Raw genomic sequence first — 18,306 nt, forward strand, 5'->3', positions numbered from 1 at the left:
GCCCAATTTTAATTTATCATAATTAGACTTATTACATGAATAAATAGCACCTTACATTTATGGCACTTTCTTGCAGGCATACATTCCTACCTTTATAAAAGTATGCCCACTCCCACTTGATTAGACAGAAACTATTTCCTTTTATTTATTTATTTATTTGTTTGTTTGTTCTTTAGGGCTGCACCCGCAGCATATGGAAGTTCCCAGACTAGGGGTTGAATCGGAGCTACAGCTTTTGGCCTACACCACAGCCACAGCAATGCAGGATCCAAGCCGAGTCTGCAGCCTACACCACAGCTCATGCCAACGCTGGATCCTTAACCCGCTGAGCAAGAGCAGGGATGGAACCCTCATCCTCATGGATACTAGTGGGATTCATTTCCACTGTGCCACAGTGGGAACTCCCCTATTTCCCTTTTTTTTTTTTTTTTTTTTTTTTTTTTTTTTGTCTTTTTGCCTTTTCTAGGGCCGATTCCCACAACAAATGGAGGTTCCCAGGCTAGGGGTCTAATGGGAACTGTAGCCACTGGCCTACGCCAGAGCCAGAGCAATGTGGAATCCAAGCCGCACCTGCAACTGACACCACAGCTCACGGCAACACCAGATCCTTAAGCCACTGAGCGAGGCCAGGTATCGAACCCGCAACCTTGGATTCGTTAACCACTGTGCCACGACAGGGAACTACCCCTATTTCCTTTTAGATAAGATGAGAGTTCCCTGTGACTTCCCTTTTTTTCTAAATTAATTTACTTATTTATTTTCCCACTGTACAGCATGGGGACCAAGTTACACATACATGTATACATACTTTATCCTCCCATTGCTGTGTTGTGATATAAGTATCTAGACATAGTTCTCAATGCTTCACAGCAGGATCTCATTGTAAATCCATTCCAAGAGCAATAGTTTGCATCCATTAACCCCTGTGAACTCTTTATTGTAGTTCAAGCACAAAACAACTGTTTGCTTTGAAAGCAAATTTCCTAAGAGTTAAAGTAGTATTTACTTCTAAAGGTATTTATTAAGTGTGACTTTATTGGATTAAAAAAATCACCTAAACTAAAAGGCCTCAAATTCTTCATCTTATGTGTGGTTTAGAGAAAATTTGTTGTAAGGTCAGTCTTTGAATTTATACACATTTATCGGGATCAGAGGACTTTTTATGTTTTCTCTCCTATACTTGCTTGGAAACAGCTATAATCAATACATACCACCCTAACAAACTTGCTGTATTTTGAAAAGAGAATATTTGGGGAAAGTTATCAATTTCCTTTCTAGCAAACATGTAAAACTAAATGGACTTTCAAATAACTCCAAATAATAAAGGGCAATTCAAGAATTCATCCAAAAAAAAAAAAAATCCAGAGCGATTAATCAGCCTAATTCTCTTCTTCTGGCTGCACAGAATGCAAACTCCTCTCCTGTTCTTAAGGGAAGATGAGAAGACCAAGGAATTTTAAAACTGCAAATTTACGAAAATTCAATCTTTGATGACAAGTCACAAAATGTGACTGTCATACTGACACTGTTTTAATATTCATGCTATTACCTTACTATATGAAAGAATGAAAGAATGACAGCACCCCATTCACACTGCTTTTATTCAACATAGTAGTGGAATTCCTAGCCACAGTAATCAGACAAGAAAAACAATAAGAAATAAAACAAATTCAAGTTGGAAAGGAAGAAGTAAAACTATCACTGTTTGCATATGACATGATACTATACAAAGAAAATCCTAAAGATGCCACCAAAAAACTACTAGATTGCATCAATGAATCTGGCAAAGTTGCAGGTGACAAAATTCATATGCAGAAATCTGTTGCATTCTGATAAACTAACAAAGAACTACCAGTAAGGAAAATTAAGGAAACAATCCCATTTACAACCGTGTCCAAAAAATAAATAAATAAATACTTAGGAGTAAACTTACCTAAGGAGGTAAAAAACCTATACTCGAAAAACTTTAAGACACTGACAAAAGAAACTGAAGATGACACAAACAGATGGAAAGATATACTGTGTTCATGAACTGGAAGAATTAATATTGTTAAAAATATCCATATTACAAAAGACAAACCACAGATTCAATGCAACTCCTATAAAAATACCAGCAGCACTTTTTGTTTTTCTTTTTTTGGCTGCACCTGCAGCATATGGAAATTCCAGGCCAGGACAGAATCCAAGCCACAGTTGTGACCCACACCAAAGCTGCAGCAATGCCAGATCCTTAACCCATTGTGTCAGGCCAGGGATCGAACCTATACTGTCAGAAAGATAACACCAGATCATTAACCCACTGCACCACAGCAGGAACTCTGCAATGGCACTTTTTCACAGAACTGGAACAAATAATTCTAAAATTCGTATGGAAACACAAAAGACCCTTAAAAACTAAAACAATCTTGGGAAAGGAGAATAGAGCTGGATGTATCACATGCCCTGACTTCAGACTATATCACAAAGCTACAGTAATCAAAACACTATGGTACCAACACAAAAATGGACACATAAATCAGTGGAATGGAGTAAGTAAATCCATACACCTATGGTTAATTAATCTAGGAGGCAAAGAGGACAAATGAGGCAAGAATATACGATGAAGAAAAGACAGTGTCTTCAATAAATGGTGCTGGGAAAACTGGACAGCCACATGAAAAGAATGAAATTAGAACATTTTCTCATGCTGTATACAAAAATAAATTCAAAATGGATTAAAGACCTAAATGTAAGCTCTGAAACAATAAAACTCCTAGAAAAAACATATGCAGAACACTCTTTGACATAAAGCCCTAATCACATCAATATTTTTTGGATCTGTCTCTTAAGGCAAAGAAAACAAAAGGAAAAATAAATGAGACCTAAATACACTTGAAAGTTTTTTCCCAAGAAAAGAAACCATCAACAAAATGAAAAGACAACCTATCAAATGGGAGAAAATATTTGCAAATGATATGATCAACAAAAGGTTAATATCCAAAATATAACAAACAGCCCATGTGACTCAATATCAAAAAAGAAACAACTCATACAAAAAGTTCATATAGATCAATATCAAAAAAATAACCCAATCAAAAAATGGGCAGAAGATCTAAATAGACATTTCCTCCAAAGAAGACATACAGATGGCCAAGAGGCAACTGAAAAAGATGCTCAACATCATTAATTATGAGAGAAATGCAAATCAAAACTACAATGAGGTGCCATCAGAATGGCCATCATCAAAAAGTCTACAAATAATAAATGCTGGATAGGGTATGAGAAAAGGGAAGCTGCCGATACTGTTGGTGGGAATGTAAATTGGTATAGCGACTATGGAGAACAGTATGGAGGTTCCTTAGAAATCTAAAAATAGAGTTACTGTATGATCCAGCAATTCCATTCCCAGGTATTTATCCAAAGAAAACAAAAAATCCTAATTTGAAAAGACAACGCACCCCAATGTTCACAGCGGCATTATTTGTAACAGCCAAGATATGGAAGCAACTTAAGTATCCATCAACAGATGAATGAATAAAGAAGATGTGACGTTTATATACAATGGAATACTACTCAGCCATAAAAAATGAATAAAATTTTGCCATTTGCAACAACATAGATGGACCATATTCTCTTCAGTTGAGAAGTTCAAGGTTGCACACCTGGGCCCAAGGAGGACCGACATGGGAAAGTTGGTCTATGCCTATCTGTAATCTACTTCCTGCTATGTGGACCATGGAAGCAGAGAATCTGTACTACATTCTCCATTTAATTTTTTCTTTTCTTTTCACAGCCACACCTACAGCATACCGAGTTCTCAGGCTAGGGGTCAAACAGGAGCAGAAGCTGCTGGCCTACACCACAGCCACAGCAACACTGGATCCAGGCCACATCTGCCACCTATGCCAAAGCTTGTGGAAAAGCCAGATCCTTAAACCACTGAATGAGGCCAGGGATCGAACCCACATTCTCACAAACACTGTGTCGGGTTCCTAACCTGCTGAGCCACAACAGGAACTCCTCCATTTAATTCATATTAGTTTGTGCTGGAGTTCTACTATCCAAAGAATCCTACATACAAAAGTATTTTTTTTTTACCAAGTTTTATATAAATGACTTATCTAACCCTTTGACTTACCTCAGCCAAGAATAAAGTTCAGATGCTAAAGTAAGGACTCATTTTCAGAATAACTTCATTCTACCTCATGTAAGAACTGTATATGCTTAGAGTATAAGACAAAATCATATCACTGAATATTTAATGGCATTTTGATTCTAGCATCAAAAAATCCTACTAGTGAAAAAAATGTACACTTGAAAACATAAATTAATGAGTGATTGATGTCTTCATCACAGGGTAATAAAACTTCACTGTAGCAAATTGGTAGGATATGTAGTCAAACTCTATGATATCTCATTATTTAGAAGTTCTACTTTATCTTTCATTTCTTTGGGATGGTGAGGCAAAACTACATGGATGCTGGTGAAGAGTATCTAACCCAGGAATTTGAGGAAAATTTATTTTTGGACTTAGATGATCAGATAGCAGGCTGGTGATTAGATGAGGAGCATCCAAATGTAAATAATATGTAAAGCAGTTCCTAAGGCAAACTTAGTTTTAAGAGTATATCCAGGAGTTTCTGTCGTGGCGCAGTGGTTAACAAATCCAACTAGGTTAAGGGTTCGGTCCCTGCCCTTGCTCAGTGGGTTGAGGATCCGGCGTTGCTGTGAGCTGTGGTGTAGATTGCAGACGCGGCTCGGATCCCGCGTTGCTGTGGCCCTGGGGTAGGCCGGTGGCTACAGCTCCGATTCGACCCCTAGCCTGGGAACCTCCATATGACTTCTTTCTATTAAAAAAAAAAAAAAAAAAAAAGAGCATATCCAAAGGTTCCAAGACTATGACACAGCTTTAGGAACTTAGATCTTAAAACCCTCAACGGGCATCCTGGATTATATCTGGGATGCAGGTAGGTATTTTTTTGTTGTTTTCTGTTATACGAGATTTTCTCTCTTGTTTGGTGTTTTGTTGTGTTTTGCTTGGTTTTGGTTTTGCCCTTGTTGTTTTACTCTCTTTGCAGCAACTAAAGAGCCAGAAAGACATGAGTGCTGCAAGGTAGGCATTTCGTCTTTAGTTAAAAAAAAATCACGTGACTATACTTTTAGAGGGGGAAAAAAATGCTTCCCAATCTTGGCAAATAGATTCCACTTTTTTCCTATCTGACTGGAAAGGGCATAACAATATAAAGTTAGAATTCTTAGAATAGAAAATATGGAAACTTAATTTTGAAGACAGAAAAAAATTACACAGATTATGATCCAAGAAGTATTTTTTTTTCCTTTGACCTTCAAGAACATGAGCCGAGGCAACACTCAGTTCAAATAAACAGGACAACCATTCGAAACTGATAAGGCCCCAAAGAGCAAAACGAAGACACTATAATCATAAATTACAGATTAACGTTATTACAGGAATAATGTACTCTCATATACTATTGATTTTGCTTTTAAGTGAGCAGAAATAAGAGTGTTAACTAGTACATATGGAGGTCAATGAGTCTGTGAGCTAAGAGTTTACAATTGCACAGTAATTACTGAAACCAAACAAATTGCGCTTGGTAATCATAGGTCTAATATGTATATTTTCCACAACAGGAGTATTGAAAAACTGAATTGCTGACTTCCATCCCCACTTGGACTTCACAACTCTTGGATACAGAGTGGGAAAATAGTCAACAAGAAACTAAAAATGAAAGTTTAATGAGGCACAAAAATCCCATGTTTTACTTAGGAGAAAAGATGTTAAAAAAAAAAAAAAAAGCCTTTCCTAATCTTTTCTATAGTTTATATTCCACCAGACTTACTTCCAATGATTATCAAGATCAGTATCTATTATTATGTATTTATGACCACTCTAATATGCAGGAAAACCTGCACAGGATTCTGCCCTCTCTCTAGACTATTCCATGAACTCTCTGAACAACATCAAATTAGGAAGACACATTTTTCTTACATTAGACCAAAGCTATATGATCACAGGCCGAATATGGGGCTGAGGCCAAATCTTTTTTTTTTTTTTTTTTTTTTAGGGCCACACCTGCAGCATACAGAGGTTCCCAGGCGAGGGTCAAATCAGAGCTAGTCTCCAGATCTTTAACCCACTGAGCGAGGCCAGGGATTGAACCTGAGTCTGAGGCCAAATCTTAAATCACCACCCCAATCCACACCTATGATAAACCCAGGCTTTGGTCTTAAGGCTTCCTGTTCAGAACTTGCTGGTTCCCTGGTCCATTTAGTTTCTTTCACGCTGACCAGAGCGTAGTGTGCATCTGGATTCCACTTCATCACCACAAAGCATGTTGCAGATCCTTCTGCAAAGTAGCTGCTCCCAAGCCACACCTTGCCTGCATCACATTTTAAAGAAAGTCATATACACTGGCCGAACTTGATGCTGGGTCTCTGCAGGACAGTCCAACTGTGAAAGTGCCTGAGGTCAACTGCTAACATAGATCAACTGCTGATAGAAAATGAAATGCCGGAGTTCCCGTTGTGGCGCAGTGGTTAACGAATCCGACTAGGAACCATGAGGTTGAGGGTTCGGTCCCTGCCCTTGCTCAGTGGGTTAACGATCCGGCGTTGCCGTGAGCTGTGGTGTAGGTTGCAGACGCGGCTCGGATCCCTTGTTGCTGTGGCTCCGGCGTAGGCTGGCAGCTACAGCTCCGATTAGACCCCTAGCCTGGGAACCTCCATGTGCCGCAGGAGCGGCCCAAAGAAATAGCAAAAAGCCAAAAAAAAAAAGAAAATGAAATGCCTTGACACAGCACAGTTAATACACAAGCCTTCAGAAAGACAGAATGCATAGTAAGACAATTTCTAAGAGTCTTTCACCTCCAAAATGATTATTCAACAAAGGCATTTTTTCCCATGTCTAATTTACTTATCCTAATTTTATCTTACCAGGAAAATTCATTTCGAAACTAATTTTAGGGCCACTATTTTAGCTTTTAGGTAACAGTAACTCTGTGGATCTTCATGCAATAAAAATTTTAGTGGAATTTTAGTGAACAAAGTGCTGGCAAGCCATACAAATATTCAGGGTTAAATAGTGACTTAAAAGAACTCACTTATAGAAAATGGAAAAAAAAAAAAAAAAGCCAATGTGAAGTAAAATAAAATAGCCCACTGTAAAATAAAAATTCAGAACCTCAAAAAAAGCTCATTTATGTCCTCATATTGATAAGCGTATCATATATGATATTTTTACCTTGAGCAGGTATGTGGGAATATTGCTGAAATCCACTGGCAGCTTCAAAAGGAAACGAGCTGAAAATTCACCCGTCTGTAGGAAAAAAAATTATAATAATAAGACTAAAACAAAAAATTGATTGTGAAGTGATAATTACAGCCAAGGCCACAAGTTCAATCTGCTCAAAATGCAGGCATCTTTGATATGGGTTTCCTAACATCAAGCAAGAAGGCTGGAAAAGTAGGGGCAGATCAAGCAGCATTACTGAATTATTAGTTACTAAAAAGCACAATTAGAATTTTTAAATCTGCATTTTAAATGTGCACTAGAATTATAATGCAGTAGTATCATCTTTTGTTTTTCACAAGTATGAAAAGAATACATGAATGTGTGATTTTTTTAAATCCAAACAATAGGCACAGAACTGTCCATTTGAGTCATTTGATTTCATATTCAGATCACTTTGCTAATATTTATAACCCCTTAATGACACAGATCACCAACCTTCATAGAACATCTAGAAGCAAAAACAAAGGTCAAACTTCTACAAACCCATATAAAGCAGAACAGCAGTGGGATCCCAAACAAGAGTCTAATTTCCTGACAATCTGTTAATCTCATTTTCATCAACTAAAATTTTTCAGTAACTCCTTCTATGAACTAGTCTCTGAAGGAAAGATGTACAGAGGTTTGGTGATTTAAAACATTTAACTAAGCTTCAATAACAGTGTCAATTTTTTTTCTTTTTTCTTTTTTGTCTTTTTAGGGCTGCACCCGAGGCATATGGAGGTTCCAAGGCTAGGGGTTCCCAGGCTATGGCCTACACCACAGCCACAGCAATGCAGGATCCGAGCCGGGGCTTCAACCTACACCACAGCTCAAGTCGACACCAGATCCCTAACACACTGAGCAAGGCCAGGGATTGAACCTGCATCCTCGTGGATGCTATTCAGATTTGTTTCCACTGAGCCACAATGGCAACTCCTATTTTTTTTTTAAAAGAGGAAACTCATGTGAAAGAAAAAGGGTTCCCTCTCCATTTATGATAATGGGAAAGCATCATTTTTTTTTTTCTTTTTCATGATGGGAAAGGCTAAGGAATCGCATTTAAAAAAAAGAAAACAAGGAGTTCCCATCGTGGCACAGTGGTTAACGAATCTGACTAGGAACCATGAGGCTGCAGGTTCGATCCCTGGCCTTGCTCAGTGGGTTAAGGATCTGGCATTGTCATGAGCTGTGGTGTAGGTCGCAGATGCGGCTCGGATCCCGCATTGCTGTGGCTCTGGTGTAGGCCGGCGGCTACAGCTCCAATTTGACCCCTAGCCTGGGAACCTCCATATGCCGCGGGAGCGGCTTAAGAAAAGGCAAAAAGACATAAAAAAATAAATCAATTAATTAATTAAATAAAAAAAGAAAACAACTTTGCCATAGTCTAGAAGAGGGGTTTTCCCACTGAGCAACACACACGCCTAGGGGTTCTAAGGAATCTCTGCCAAGGCAGCAAGGAGGGGTGCTGAGCTGGCGGGGCCCTGGGTCCTCCAGCCTCTCTGACAGCAGGCCTGCGGTGCAGCTTGCGATTTGGACACACTGGGTTTCATTACAGCATGCTGTTTGAACAAAGAACTCTGAGGATGAGCTAGAACTATTCTAAAGAGTGGGTCTCCATCCTTTTCATATTGGTGACCATTGGAGAGTCCCTAAATCTCCACGGCTACCCCCACTTAAAAGCGAGCCCCCCAAACACCCTAAAACACCTCTTTAAACAGAGCAGGCATTTACAAACATTTTTTATGGATGGGTGGATGAACCCACATAGGATGCATACACACCTCCTAGAGAAGATTCCACAAGCGTCACCACTCCTGTCTACAAACATCTAAGCAACAGGCTTCAAGGTCCTGGCCCTAATTTTAAAACTCTGGCCTAAAATCTTGAAAATGCAAACAGACATAAAAACCTTGAGCTCCAAAGATAAAAACGATAACGGCCATCTGCACAGTGGCATGTTGTTTATTTTACTGCCTATAACATCTTTTAACTTACATCAACCTCTGGCTCAGGACAGAGTCCTTCTTCATCGCACAAGCCCAACCCCACGACAGGAAAGGCAGAAAACAGCGAACTGAATGGAGGCCATCAAAGCTGAGGTCACAGAAGCCACCCTGCCACCAGGAATGCCGATGGTGGGAACCGGCGGGAGTCCTTGGAGCTGAGCAGCTGTGTTCTCCCTTCGATATTTATTCCTCCTTTCAGTAAAGGGAGGTCTAGTCCCTCGGCCTCTGAGGCAAGAAACCTCAGAACCCCCAGCATGCAGACCTACTCGCAGCTCGACACTTGACAGACGAGTAAAGAGCTGCTTAAGGATCTACAAACAGCTCATCATACAGGACGGGGCCGGGGGGGGGGGGGGGGGGCGGAAACAGGGGTCGGAAGGGTAGTGAAAGATCCTAGCAAAGTTCTGACCTTCCGTTTTAGTCCAGGATGACCAGGAAGGTGTGGTTTTAGTGTTACGCTCCGAGAGGACGAACATACCCTGTAAAGCGTGCATCTGTGGCCCCCAGTATAATAGGTCATCCTCCGGAAGGGGTAACAACAGGGCAGCAGAATCATATGGGAACTATGAGAAGGGCATCTAGTGCCATGGCAGTTTGGGAAGAAGATGAGACGTCTTCCTTTAGTGCTGCAAACCGTGCCATGGAGGTGGGAGCGCTCAACAATGACTACAAGTGCCCCCAATTGCCACCCTCCCCCCACGCCCCCACCAATACGCTCTAGTTTTCCCTCTTTACCCACTTACTCCCATCAGCATGCAAACATTCTTTTTTTTTTTTTTTTTTTGTCTTTTTAGGGCTGCACTAGCGGCATATGGAGGTTCCCAGGCTAGGGGTTCAATGGGAGCTGCAGCTACCAGTCTACACCACAGCCACAGCAATGCGGGATCCGAGCCACGTCTGCGACCTACACCACACCCAGCTCACGGCAACGCCGGGATCCTTAACCACTCAGCAAGGCCAGGGATCGAACCTGTGTCCTCATGGATGCTAGTCAGATTCGTTTCCGCCGAGCCACAACGGGAACTCCGCAGGCAAACATTCTGAAAAAGATCCTTCTTGACTTCTATCCCTCTTCAGGTCCCATCTCATTCCTCTGCTCTCCTTCATAAAATAATCTCCTGTAAAGAATTATCCTATATCTGAGGTCCACATTTCCTCGTGTATTACTCTCTCCAGAAGCCTCTCCAGTTAGCCTCTGCTCCACACCCCTCTACCAAAACAGCTCATCAAGGTCACCAATGACCACACCATTGCCAAACCCAATGGTCACTTCTCAGTCTTCCTCTTATTCCTAGTTTATCGGCAGCATCCCTACAGCGCGGACTGCTCCTTGCTGGAACGGTCTCCTGGGCTTCCAGGCTCATGCTCTCTCTGGGCTCTGCTCGACTTCACCAGCTCTCCCTCTGGTCTCCCTCCGGAGTGTACTGTGCTTAACCCCAGGACCTCGCTTCTTATCTACACTCCCCAGGTGACCTCGCCCAGGTACAGGCCACTGAATACCATTTATATGCTCATGGGTCCCACACAGTCTTTGATCCACCTCCCACGACGGAAACCCAGATCCTGGCTTTGTGCTTTTCCTTTGATGGTTATTCTTCATCTCAGCGGAGGACCATTCCATTCTCTCAGGCTCAGGCCAACCACCTCAGCCTTGGCCTTGATTCCCAGCTTTCTCTCTCTTTCACATTCAAAGTGGCAAACCCTGGGGACTCTACTGCCTGTTTCTATCCTCGGTCCAGCCACTTCTGACCACCTCTGCAATCACCTCATCTGAGCCATGATTATCTCAGCCTGGGTCACGGCCACCACCCTCATGGCTTCAGTCCTTGCGTGTTTGCAGTTTGCTCCAATGAGCCCTTCCACACACCAGTCAGCATAAGTTCCTCCTTTGCTCAAAACTCTCAAACGACAAAGACTGAGCTCCTTCACGGAGGAGTCTGACAAGGGTACAGCTGAGCAAAGAGGTGAAAGAGGCGAGGAAGCAAACTGTGTGCAATGGGAAGGGGGTGGGGGGGTGGGGGGACATCTCAGGCAGAGAGAACAGCAAGTGTAAAAGGGCCTCATGAGGGGATGTGCCTGGAAGTTCTAGAAAAAGCAAAGCCAGTGTCACTGACACAAACAAGCGCTAATACTAAGCTGAGGTCTCCCAGAAACTCTTCCCCATTGTGTAGCCATTTCTAGAGCCCCCTGGGATGGGCAACAGTCAATTCACAAAAGGAGTGAACACTAAGGCGGCTACTGCATCTATGGGGAATATTTGCTAAGTCGTTCCTGGGGATGTCGAGACAGCTTTTCCAAAGCGATCTGGGAGGAGAGGGGATTGGGGAAGGGTGCTGATGGGACAGACAACAATAAATCAAACGCAATGTCTTCATTTTCAGTTCGTACGGGTCAACACCCCACCTCCCACCAATCAATAAACAGCCATCTCTAGGTTAAGTTGACAATCTCAAAACTTTTAGATTGTTAGCCTCGACGGCTCTTACTTAACATGTATTTTTGAAAATAACAACAAAAGGAATGGAATGGGAGATTTAAAAAATTAAAAGAACTCTTGTACATATAAGGTAATTGGAAAGATAATTACATATTTAGCACTTGGACTCATCTGAACTGCTCGTTATTTTAGTCCATGCACTGCATTTTGGCTCTTTTGCCCTATTTTAGTTTGTACAATGTATTTTTATTCTACCGGCTATTTTTGACCGAGGTTCTTTTAAAAATGTTCAGACGATCCCTACTTTATCCCTTCTCAAAATGTTGATCCTAGAACTAATATAAATTTATGTTTATTGGCAAAAGGCGGATTTACACAGCTAAACTCCTAATAACAGAAATGTTGATCTCAGGACGAATATAAATGTGTGTTTATCAGCAATGGGCTGATTTATACGACCAAATTCATAATAAAAGAAACTGAAGAATCTGATCCACTGGAAGCCATAAAAAGTGTTTCATGATCTTCAACTTTCAAGCTTACTGTACATTCTTCATATCACCATCGAAAGGAGGAAGAAAACAGTACTTGTTTCTAACAATATTGGGAATGTTGGAGACTAAGGCTCGAGAATTCAGTTCTCACTGCCACCACTGGTTTTTCTTGTGACTTGTAAGCGAATCTTTTTCTGTGAAACCAAGTAAATGGTGATTTAAAACATATCTTAATGTCAAATCGGAGCCATAAACATTATCTGGGGAGCAAAGCACAAGTGAAAAAAATCCTTCTCAAGTTCTATCTCAGACAGTGACTTTCCCTGTGTTTTTGCATCTGACGTTCCAACAGTTATTCAAGCAATTTACGGCCACTCTGTTGCAACGTCAAAGATTGCTTCCATAGCAATCTTTCCTGTAAGCCGAAAATGAGACATTTAGATGCAGCCAAGTGAACAGAATCATTTGATTTGCTTTTTGTCAATCCTTGGTCAAATCTTCTCTTGGCTAGATGGAGACTGGATCTGACCTATGACTGTTAAAATGTCAGCCGCTCTGCCAACTGCCTTAATGGCAATTTCCCCAGCATTAGCAGTAAATATGCACATCTTTCCTTTTTACTAGTTACAATCCTTTGGCAAGTAACGTAAGCTAACAACGCTGAGGTTTGGCAATTTACTAGGTCTAAGCTTTTCTCCTGGTCACAGCAGCTGTGTCACAGTTCTCTTTTCCTTTTAGAAGGGACAGGTAGACAGCTTAGGCAGAGTGGATTCCAAACCCAGGTTGCTCTGCGGAGAGACATTTTCCTTCCTTTCCTGGAGACTGTTGGCTGTCAACAAACAAGCTGTCATCTGAAACTGACTATTCTTACTACTTAGATGGTTAAAAGCTAGGAAATACTCAAGAATGACTACAACTTGAGCTGGGGGATAGCCTGGGATGAATGACTCTTCAGATGGACTCTGACAACCAAAAGCCTAAATCTGGAGATTGTTTCTTGATAAATGCACAATTATTCACTATGTGTGAATAGGAAGGCCAAAGTTAGTGGCCTAATTAACGGTTCTAATTCATCAGAACATCTACTTCACAAAAATGTTTTCTAAGATATATCATTTACTTGTTCCCCAAACCCCATCCAGTATATGTAATTCATTTATACCTGTTTTATTATTCTTTTAGAGTGGATAAACAACAAGGGTCTACTGTATAGCACAGGGAACTATATCCAATCTCCTGGCATAGACCATGAAGGCAAACAGTATTTTTAAAGAAGAATATACACATTTATAATCTACTTTAGAAATGAGAAAACTGAGGCTTAGAACAGTCAAGAAACTTGCCTACGGTCACAGAGAGAGTAATAAAGAGTCAGAGCTCAACTTCATGTCTCAAGATTTATCTAGCCATCCACTACTGTGGATTAAGAGTTTAAAATGGGCCAGGCCTTGTACCAGGCATTGCAAACTGAGTAAAAGCTGCCTTCCTAGAGCTTACAGTCTAGTGAGTCAGAAACTAATCGAAATAATACTCCTATAAATTATAACCTAAGAAAAACACTATCCATGAAAGGGCAGAGTGCTCTGAGAGCACACTTCAGGAAGACCTCGCCTGTCCAGACTTTGGGGCTCATTATTTGAGGGAACTTTTAAAAAAGTGAGTTGAAAGACCATATGGAAAAATAAACAATCAATACCAGCCAGGAAAACTTTGAAGAAAAACAGCAATGAGAGGAGACTAGCTACACCAGACAGCAAAGCATCACGTAAGGACACAATAATTACAGCACAGTAGTGCTGGTGTTAAATCAACAGAAAGACCAAAGTCCAGAAATAAGCCCCAAGAGATTTAGTGAGGGCGGGAGGGGAAGGGGGGGACAAGCGGGCAGCCATCTTGAAATAAACCAACTTAGATCCACATTTCACATCGTATATACAGGGAAAGCCCAAGTGGATTAAGGATTTCAGTGTAAAAAGTGAAATCACAAAGAAAAAAACATTGACAAGTGTCTTTATAACCTTGCAACAGACAATGACTAATTCAGAAGGCACAAAAGAAAAGACATACAAACTTGACCACCTGAACATAAAAATTTTCCAGATGGCAAAAAACCAACCATCAGGGAAGTCAAGCGACAACTGACAAACTGAGGAAAGTGTATTCGCAATTCCATCAGAAAGAGCTAATGCTCTTAATGAAAAAGAGACTTAACACACAAGAGGATAACAGGAAAGGATATACAGAAATGAAATATAAATGGCTCAAACATATGGGAAAAAATAAAATTTAAAACTAAGTTTATTGGGAGTTCCCATCGTGGTGCAGTGGAAACGAATCCGACAAGGAACCACACAGTTTTGGGTTCGATCCCTGGCCTCGCTCAGTGGGTTAAGGATCCAGCATTGCCTTGAGCTGTGGTGTAGGCTGCAAACGTGGCTCGGATCCCACATTGCTGTGGCTGTGGTGTAGGCTGGCAGCTACAGCTCAGATTAGACCCCTAGCCTGGGAACCTCCATTTGCCACAGGTGTGGCCCTAAAATGACAAAAGACAAAAAACAAAACAAAGCAAAAACACACTAAATTGGTTAATTTTTTAAAAATTGAACATCATTTTTCACCAGATTTGCAGAAGACTATCAGCACTTTAAAGATATCACCTCCACTGCTTTTGATGAAAAGTTGGTGGTGACACAAATAATTTTCACCAACATACAAAGTGTTATTTTCTGTGACTGCTTAAGATTTTCTATTTACAGCTGGTTTTCAGTATTTTGACTATGATGTGCCTTGTTTTTTCCTGACATTTGTCTTGGTTGGGGTTTGGTAAGATTCTTGAATCTGTAAATATACGTCTTTCACCATATCTGGAAATATCTGGGCATTATTTAATCACACACTTTCCTGCTTTCTTTTTCTGCTCTCATCTCCTTCTACGACTTCACTTTCATGCTTATAAGTTATTTTTATTTTGTCCCATAAGTTCTGCTTTCCCTTCTTAAGTACCCCCATCTAGTACCTGCCTGCTTCTGATCACTCTCCAGTGCCTTGAAGCAAATGGCTTTATATCTGTGGATGGATCAGTCCAACAGGAGCTACCTGGCCATTATACAAAGTGGAGCCTGACAGAAAACTGCAAGTATGTTTAATATATGATTGGCAATACTGTGGAGAAGCCATTCCTCTCATAGATTGCTGCTGGGTTAATAAGTTGGTATAAACTTTATAAGGGCATTCTGGTGATAAAATTATAAACACATAAAATCTTTGATCCAGCAACTCCACTTCCAGTTATTTATCTTACAGACATATTTGAACAACACATGCAAGGGGACATGGACAAGATTATTTATTACAGTATTATTTGCAATCACAAAAGACTTAAAACAACTTTAATGCCTAGCAACAGGATTCAGATTAAATCATTATGGTTCAATTATGTAATGTAATAATATACATTCTTTTTTCTTTTTACACCTGCACCTGTGGCATATGGAAGTTCCCAGGCTAGGAGCTGAATCAGAGCTGCAGCCACGGCAACATCCTGATCCGAGCCACGTCCATGCCCTACGCCTCAGCTTGTGGCTATGCCAGATCCTTAACCCACTGCACAATGCCAGGGATCGAACCCACATCTTCACAGACACTACATTGGGCTCTTAACCTGCCGAGCTACAAAGGGAACTCCTACAATTATTTTTAAATAGAGTGCTTATAAGGAAAAAGACTCTAAGCTATTTTAAGTCAAAAGGAAGGTGCAAAACAGAGTATATATGTTACCATTTGCATCAAAAGGGGGGAGATATATTCATATATTCATAGCTATTCAAATATATACGTATGTATTTGCTTATATGTGCATAAAGAAACTCTGAAAAGCTACACTAGGAAAAGCTACGCCAGTGCTCACTTGGGGTGGGAGATGGAGAGGAAGGTAGTTTGATTTGTGTGGACCCAAGACAATGATGGGAGAAGACTTTTCACTGATATCTTTGAGTACATTTTGATTTTTGAACAATATGAATACACTGCCCACTCAAAAAAAATTTTTAATAGATTTGAAAATTAAAATGAGAAGTATGTATAAGAAGATGCTCATAATTCACGCACTCATTCATTTATTCAACAAACATTTCCTGAGCACCTACCATGCCGCGTCCCAGGCTGGGTAATGGAACCTCAAGACCAACAAAGTACAGTCTCTGCCCTCAAGGAGCTTAACATCTATCTTTGACCAGACAAACAGATTATTACAACGTAATGCTTTGAAAGACTTACAGGAGGCTCTGGAAGGAACTGAGTTAGGACTCAGTTTCAGGTGACAGAATTCCAACTAACTTCAGCAAATACAAGATAATCTATTAAAAGGATATGAAGCGACTCAGGGACTCTAAGATTAAAGATGCCGCCCAACCTCAGTTCAAAGGACTCTAAAGCCCTCAGAATTCTCTTTGTCTCTGCTCTCTGCTCTCTCTGTGCTTCATGTTACTCTCTCTCTATCTACCACTTTCTGATTCTTTTGACTCAACTGGAAAAAAAAAAAAAGCTCCCTGATTTACATGTTATAGACCAGCTACTCATAACAAGACCAATCTCACTCTCTCAGAACTAACTCCAAACTCCCAGGCGAGAATTCTGTTTGGCTTAGGTGCCTCCTGACCTAATCAACACAATTGCCACAGTTTCAACAGTGAAAAAGTTAGTGCTACCATAAATTCATTAAAAAGAACTGAAAAACTCAGAAATGCTTAAGAGGAGGCAGGGTTGTATTATTTGCACATTTCCCAAAAGCCATAAAAATGTCTGCGGGGCTGTCTTATGGAACAGTTCAAATACAAGATGCCTCATCCTTTTTCTTTTATTCCATGGAGAGAAGGTTTTAAAAACCCCTCTGAAGACCCTCGGAGAATTCTCTCCATGCTGGGGAAATCGTGGAAGGGCTGCTCCCAACACCTAAGTGCCATCCAAACACGGGACAAAGCATCCAAGACTTCAGACAAACAAGGGACCTGGCAAACACAAGTAGGTGGCACGACTCCAGCCCCTCCTCACGTGCTGCTCTGCGAGGTACAGGCAGAGGGTTGCCTCCGCGTGTCATGTTTCCATAAAACCAGGTCTTTTCTACTTGATGCGTCTGGCTGCAAAAGAAAACTTGAATTTCTACTGATACTTGTATTATTTTTAAAAAAACCGTATTAAAAGTGTTTTTAAAAGTCCGTAAGATTGAAAAAGCTACCATATTTACTTTAAATGTCTTGAGGTATAAAATAATTAAGTGCGTGTACACACACACACACACACACACACACACACACACACTACTTTTAGCGGATAAAATAAAAACCAGAGATGTAAACCATGACGAGCAAGAGCCAAAGGACTCCTACTGATCCATACAGGTCAAAAGCCAACATAACCAGTTCCACCGCACAAAACAGTAAAAATGTCCTAAGTTCATTTATTTTAAATAATGTTCAAGTCGCAGTAGTCCCATGTGGTTAAAAACAAAACAAACAAATTTGGACAGTTCCAAGAAGTGACTGTAACAGATCTGACTACCACACTACTCCCTTTCCAAAGAAGCACCCAGAGGTTTATCCCTGTCACAGGTCAAAGGCCATCAGAGCCTAACTCCGAGTGGCATAAATTAAAGGGGAATCATGAGCAGTCCCCCTGTACTCCCTGCTACTTACAGATGACGCCATCACCAGAACACCTGCTGCATCCGCACAGCCAGCGGGGGAAAGGCAAAAAGGCGGTCCGATCCCAGATCCTCCCGGTGTTCTGGCCCCTCTCTTACGCTCCCGTCCTCCTCTCCCACCATTCCAGACCACAGCTGTCCCGGAGAGGGAGAACTCAACACACAAACCAGAGCCACATTTCACACGCCATCTGAGATACTGAACATTTTCTAGTAGCCACATTTCAAAAGGTAAAGAGGAGCTCCCGCTATGGTGCAGTGGGTTAGGAATCTGACTGCAGGGTGCAGGCTAGCCTTCTGCCCAGCGCAGTGGGCTGAGGGATCTGGCATTGCCAAAGCTGTGGCACAGTCTGCAGCTGTGGCTCAGATTCGATCCCTGGCCCGGGAACTTCCATGTGCCA

At 41.1% G+C, this 18,306-nt stretch overlaps 1 protein-coding gene across 3 annotated transcripts in view; it reads right to left on the reverse strand.

The window, feature by feature from the left end:
- BABAM2 (BRISC and BRCA1 A complex member 2) overlaps positions 1-18,306 on the reverse strand; it is a 431,603-nt gene that overhangs the window by 278,156 nt on the left and 135,141 nt on the right. For 2 of the 3 annotated variants that reach the window (XM_085019876.1, XM_021088348.2), the window contains one exon: positions 7,241-7,315. In XM_085019876.1, the coding sequence (XP_084876002.1) occupies positions 7,241-7,315 (75 nt within the window). Of the gene's footprint in view, positions 1-729; positions 4,705-6,616; positions 7,316-18,306 lie in introns of those variants that run through there. The other variant, XR_014842461.1, reaches the window with a different exon arrangement.

The sequence above is a fragment of the Sus scrofa genome, chromosome 3, assembly GCF_054392235.1.
Source record: "Sus scrofa isolate SSC_HxYL_T2T_F1_AM1 chromosome 3, Sscrofa_HxYL_maternal_Yorkshire_Landrace_v2.0, whole genome shotgun sequence".
Classification (NCBI taxonomy): Eukaryota; Metazoa; Chordata; class Mammalia; order Artiodactyla; family Suidae; genus Sus; species Sus scrofa.